General features: G+C 33.5%; 1 protein-coding gene across 1 annotated transcript; it reads right to left on the bottom strand.

Annotated features, from left to right (window-relative positions):
- Positions 1-209: 209 nt before the first annotated feature.
- Positions 210-5754, bottom strand: LOC137811381 (hydroxymethylglutaryl-CoA synthase). The gene is made up of 12 exons (XM_068613086.2): positions 5357-5754; positions 4608-4714; positions 3877-4009; positions 3432-3575; positions 3104-3262; positions 2776-2849; positions 2155-2230; positions 1957-2012; positions 1781-1868; positions 1463-1603; positions 1223-1372; positions 210-641 (listed from the first exon to the last, which is right to left on the bottom strand). Exons 1-12 carry the CDS (start codon positions 5417-5419, stop codon positions 414-416), a joined length of 1419 nt encoding a protein of 472 aa, XP_068469187.1. The 5' UTR covers positions 5420-5754; the 3' UTR covers positions 210-413.
- Positions 5755-6520: the final 766 nt, after the last annotated feature.

Here is a 6520-nt window from a genome sequence, read left to right on the forward strand (position 1 = left end):
AATATTTTCTGTTTTAATTCAGACTTACACTTGGATATACGTCAAATAGATATGATATAGACATACAAGAGAAACATTTATGGGTAAAAGAAAAACGGAAAAAGGTCACTGAATTCACGTGGTTTTTAATCGTAGGGAAGAAAGATAGACTATGACATTGAAGAAAATTAGTAATAAAGATTTCATGATAAATATCTCTAAAAATATGATTTTCAAATGATAATTCATCTTACCTAATAAAATAAATAAAGTTATTACAATTTATTCAAAAGAAAAAAATACACAAAAAGATAAAATTGTAGACTTAATGAGTAAATACATCTAGTAGCATAAAATATTTGAACCAAGAACACTAACTAACAATACCCTTCTTCATTCTAGGCAAAGCTGGCTATGATTGTACATTTTCAACATTAATGGCCATTAGAAATCACACCGTTCACAGCCACACCGTTCACAGCGGGAATAGAACTGCTTTCTTTAGTTTTCTCTGAATAGAATCTCCTATACATGGAGTCAACTTCAGTGAGATAGAATGTGCCTGGAGATAGAAGGCTACTGTCCTTGCTTGTCACAAATTCCTTCGCACCATACCTATGCTCCATTAGCTTCAGGGTTTCAACAAACTCCTCCGGTGGAAACTGCATCACAAAAACAATCATCAAAACACTCTTCAACACAGGATTTAGTTTTCACCATCTTAACTTAACAAACATTACAACAATAATCATACGTTGACTGCTATGGTACTAATCTTCAAGTTCTAAGATACTTTAGAGAATGATATATCTATTTTTGAAGTTTCTAAAATGTCAATAAGGAAATAGGAGAAAGAAAATTTCTTAGCACCTATATATGCAATGCAAGTTTGATTCAGCTAAATTTAAGGGAATAACTTTCCCCAAGGGCTTTTAAAAATAATGCCCCAAACAATTCCAAAATTGATACTACTCTCCTCTTCTCTGCTATTTGTTCCCCTCCTGTTTACAGCTTATTGCTGGTCTAATATGCTGCAATCTTTCTATTCATTCTAACATAACCTCTTCATAGGAGGCCAAACAGTATCTCTGTCCACTGAGAAATTCGTCAGTTGTCAATCAAATGTTTGTTTACAACAAACGCATTCTTATGTTTTTGGCATGCTCACCTTCGATTCAATATTAAACCAGGAGAGCATACGAGGAATACATCCATATTTAATTAGAGTTTTACAGATCATTACCTCGTGTCTTGACTTCAATTTTCCATCGATATCCATCACTCTAGCGATGTTTGACAAGCTAAATGGATGTTGAATGTCTCGCAATTGCAAAGAAAAAATTGTGGAAGTTAAGCCACTTCCGTATGAGAATAGTACCACCCTCTCCCCAGCCTGAAAATTGAAAAATGTAAATATTTATTAGAAAGCCCAAAACATTTTTTTGCGAAGAATTTTATTTGCTGTAGTGGTCAGGACATTCACCAATGTGCTATGTTTGTTGTGAATAAGGGATGCGAATGCTGCATAGAGAGACGCAGTGTACATGTTGCCGACTTGCTTTGGAATCAAAGTTGTTGGCTGTACCTTCTCGTCATATAGAGGCTTCGCAACTTGCTGGCTTGCCTGCAACAAATCAATAATATTGCACATCAGCAAAAAAATTTAAATACTGTTCGTTTTCAATAGAATTCTACATATGCGAACCTACTGCTTGTTTGACAACTCAAGGTCGAAAAGGAAAACTGATCAATATATAAGAGAAACAAAAGATTATGGATTTTGGGGGATAGGTTCTCAGACCTTTTCAAGATCCCGACTTTGGTAGCTCTCATCACCAGATAAAGTTGCAAAAGGTCCCAGCTTTTCTTTGGCAATCTCATCCACAGAGCTGCAATCATAATCAATTTTAGAACATCCACACATTAACTGATAAAAAATAAAACAACTTTTCTAGAGGTTGGAAAAATAAAGAGGACCTGGCATTCCTCAAAAAGTCATTGAAATACAGCCGAGCAAAACTCTTCTGCACAAGCTGCAGAAGCAAGTGGAATTAGAGGAACATTATTATAGGGAGATGAGATACCGAAATATATAGAACATGTTATAGGGATCATTATTATGCATCATATGGAGTTGGGAGATTAAACACTAGATCCTTCAGAAATATAAAGTACCTTGTTGTAAGGAGAGTGAAAAACAAAGTATGCAGCATCAGAAAGAGAAAATTGTTTTCCCTCGAATTTCTCATACCTACAAAAGTAGATATAGTTAGGTACTTCACTGATCAGTTACTATTGATGTTTTGAACACAATATGAGTGTTAAAACAAATATTATTAGATTTATTTACTTTCATCTACTAAGCAGCAACCTTATCAGCAGGACACTGCAAGTCTTGATACAAATATTATTAGAATTATTTGTTTTTACTAGGTAGTGGAATGTTTATCAGCAGGAAAAGCTCTAACTGGCTCAAATTCCTTAATTCATACAGTCAATCTTTTCAGTTTTAAACCTTGATGGGCCACATTTACAACACATTATTGCTAGATAAAACTTGTTGGAACTCACATTTCCTATTTAATGAATCTCACTTGTGATTTTACGAGTTCAAATAAAAAAATGTTTAACAAATAGAAGAATATTTTTTCCTCAGTGTTATACACAAATCTCGTTATTACATCATTTAAGATTTTGAAAATGTGATTTAGTCAACAAAAAATTGTCAATAGGACAAAAGGATCCAATTTTATATTTATATTTATAAAACATGTTCATAAGAACTAAAAGACTTACTTGTGACAGAAACTCTTATAGCAAGAATCAAGAGCCATGAGGTAACAAGTTTGTGAAAGCTTTCCATCAACAACCTACAGCACAAAAATATATGTGAATTTACTGCAGCTGGCATCCTGATACGCTATCAGTGGGTTATGGGTGAAAGTAAATGGACACGGACAATCAAAATGTTATCCTTCATGGCATATCTAGACAAAATTAAAGTGCAACTTGCAAGGATAATTTTAACCATCACGAGGGAAAATAATTGCAAGATGTTTTTCAAAGCATATGATCCCAAAAGTCAAATGTTCTGCCAGCAACGAAAAGGAATTAAAAAACTTACTGGATATTCACTAGCCAGATTAGGCTTGTAAAAGTCATAAACATGAGACATATGACTTCCTCTATATTTGCTTTCAAAAGAAATGGGAGCATCAGGACCAATTAGCATGGCAATAGCAGCAGCTCCTCCAGTAGGTCGAGCAGGTCCTTCAGCATAGACCTGAGAAGGGAAACATTTGACACAAGCTTGAAATTAATCTACCACATAATCTTAGGACTTTGAATAAGGAACTTGTATTGTTCTGGTGGCGAATAAGAGAGTTCAAAGCAAGTTTAGTATTGCTGCATATAGTCCACATGCAATGTGAATGATTAGGAAATTATCTTACAGCACTGTCAGTGCAGACAACAAGTCCATAGCGTCCATCCCAAGAATTGCTCTCCACCCAATTGACACAGTTAAACAGAGCAGCAGTTCCCCCATAGCATGCATTAGATGAATCAACACCCTCAATGTCAGTATTTCCGCATTTCTGTTCATTTCAAACAAATAAACGACTTTAATTTATAGTGGAAAGTAAGGGAGAAATGGATGAATGATAAAGAAAATTATAATACGACAGAAACAACCCAATCTGATAATTAACATAATAATTGTCCAATAAGACAGTAAAACATTATGAAGATGGTAACTGGTTACAATTAGGATGAAAAACGCACAGTTGTCAGCAAGTAAATAAGCATTTAAACTACAATTAGAAGATGAATATGTACGTCTACTGTCACAGGGAAAATCACAACCAAAATCCATGAGGTTAGACACGAAAAGTATACCTCAAAGATCTGCATAAGGAATGTTTTGATGGATTTGCTTTTGTCTATCACAGTCTCACTTCCAACTTCGAGGCGACCAATTTGTTTAGCATCAATCTCATACTTCTCAAGAAGCGAATTAACCACTGTCAAACTGAAGATGCAATATTAGTCTTCAAGAAATGAGATTAATAATATTATTAATTGTTAAGTATTAGATAAATCTTCAGCACTGGAGTCCTTTACTCTTATTCAACATTAAACATGCAAAACAAGGAACCTTAGTGTGACTTGTATTAAGATGGCTTCAAAGATAAAACTACATTAAGACTAAAGATCACATAAGGTTAAAAGATTTATATTAATCAAATAGAGACAATGTTAAGTGTACGTAATGTAAAACTCTAATGACCCTCGTGAGGTTTTAAATGGTTCATGACAACATCAAATAGGTCAGGTTATTCAGTGTATCGTGGACAATTTTGACAGAGCTAAATCTTCATCATGGGTGGTATTAACCATATCACCAACTGACATGTCCACCAAAAAGGGTCCACCAAACCATTAGGTAAAGCTTGTAACTTGTAAAACTTTAGCATTTTCAAAATATGACGTATGATGATATCCTAGTTAATAAATGATAAGGATAACCCAGAAACAGGTAACTACAAGCAACGACAACTCCAAACACAATGCAAATCATAAGCCAATCATAAACAAAAAACAGAGACTATCAAAATCAGAGTAGAAACCTCATTGAGATGACATCTTCTACTTCGGTACAGAACGACATGCAATCTTGGCCAAGTCCAATGGTGTACTTCCCTTTGCTGGCACCATCATGAGTCTCCAATGCCTCCTGCACGTGGTTATGTGAAGAAAATGAAAATCTCGAAAGTAAAAAAGTCAAAGCAACTTCAATTTTATATCAGTGAGATAATAAACATAGTAAAAAATAAATAAGTTCGACATGCATTGTTTCGGATGCATTGAGAATACGCTATAGCTTTTTAAAGAAAAAGAATCACGGGTTAATCCACCAGAATACAATAATTTCCTACAGCGTTTTCTCTACTATTGATTTCCAGCTAGTTCCTTTCGCATAAGAACTAATCTAACAAAAAGTGAAAATGGAAAACAAATCTCAGACCTTACAGCATCACTTTCAACCAAAAATGATAGGAAAATCGATCTTATATGCTCCTAAGAAAACCGTTGTTGATTCGATCCAGCCCCAGGTGATTAAAACAAGGTACATGCTCAAAAGATACCCCACTCCTAAACTCCAGACTTTATTATTCAAATTACTGTGTTAGCTGGAGCATCTTGAGACAATTTTATCCTTCCATAATCTTCAATTAAGCGAGCAACACCAGTACAAGACGGAAAACGAAATTTCCGTGAGATAACAAACAGCTTCCGTGCTTGTTTTTGAAAACGTTAACTGAAAGAAACAAACCCAAAAAAAAAACACAGAGAAAATGGAAGTTGGTGGAGTGACCTGCTGAACGCATGCTGGAGGGAAATAGATGTCAATGGCGAGAATCCCGACGTTCTTTGCCATTTTGTGCTGAGCGGTTCCAAAGAGAAGAATGAAAATGAAGGGTCTCTTGATCGAATAGAAGCGAAGACAGAAGATCGCAGAGAAAGATAGAGAGAGAGAGAGAGAGAAAGAGAAGTGAGTTGTGCAAGTCACTCACTCACATGGGAAGTGTTGGGACATTAGCATATATATATATAAAGGAAATTCGTTTGGGAAACAGCCACCAACCCCAAGTGATCTGGTGCGGCGAGGTGTACCAAGTGCTTCTCTCTTTCATGCATCTCCAAGTGAATAAATGCAGACTGCGTGAGTGAACCCCCACATCAGACAAACATTACACGTCTTTTTCCCTCTTTAACCCTCTCTTTTTACCCCTTTATTTACCATATTCTTTATTTTATTATATTCTTCTTACTTATTTATATGAATAAAATCATATATTTAATCATAAATATATGTATTGTCTTGTTAATTTAAGGAACAAATATAAATTGATGTTAATAAACTATTTAACTTAGCTGCTCAATTATTATCGATGTTTTTAAAATTAAACTAGTTAATATATTGAAGATTAAATCATGGTTAGATTAATATTGATATTAATAGAGTAATAATTAAACGATGTCAATAGAGTAATAATTAAATGATATTAATAGAGTAATAATTAAACGATATTAAAATTAAACCCACTTTGTCTTTTTAATATTTAAATCAAATAGTAATCTTTAAACCAAAGTTTCAACTATAAACACCAATATTTTACTTATAACAATAAAATTATATTTGAAATACAGAAGAAAGTGGTAAATATTTTTAAGTGTATTCTTATTTTTGTCAGGACAAAAGTTAAAAGAATAGTTTTTTCAAGTATTGATGAACTATTTATATATATTGTTCTGCAGAACTTTCAATTTTTCTTTGGATTAATTTTATTAGTTTATTTAATTATATAAATAGTTAAGTTTTCAGTTTGACTTGTCCCTTCAATTGGATTTTGTAACCCAAAATTACTTTCCCTCTTTAAGTTTTTTTTTTAAAAAAAAAAGCTTTCTATTTAGACACGTGTGTATTTTTCTCTCAATATATTTTATTTTCTATTTAAAGTAATATAACCAAAATATA

This window comes from Phaseolus vulgaris, chromosome 2, assembly GCF_051622355.1.
Source record: "Phaseolus vulgaris cultivar YP4 chromosome 2, ASM5162235v1, whole genome shotgun sequence".
Classification (NCBI taxonomy): Eukaryota; Viridiplantae; Streptophyta; class Magnoliopsida; order Fabales; family Fabaceae; genus Phaseolus; species Phaseolus vulgaris.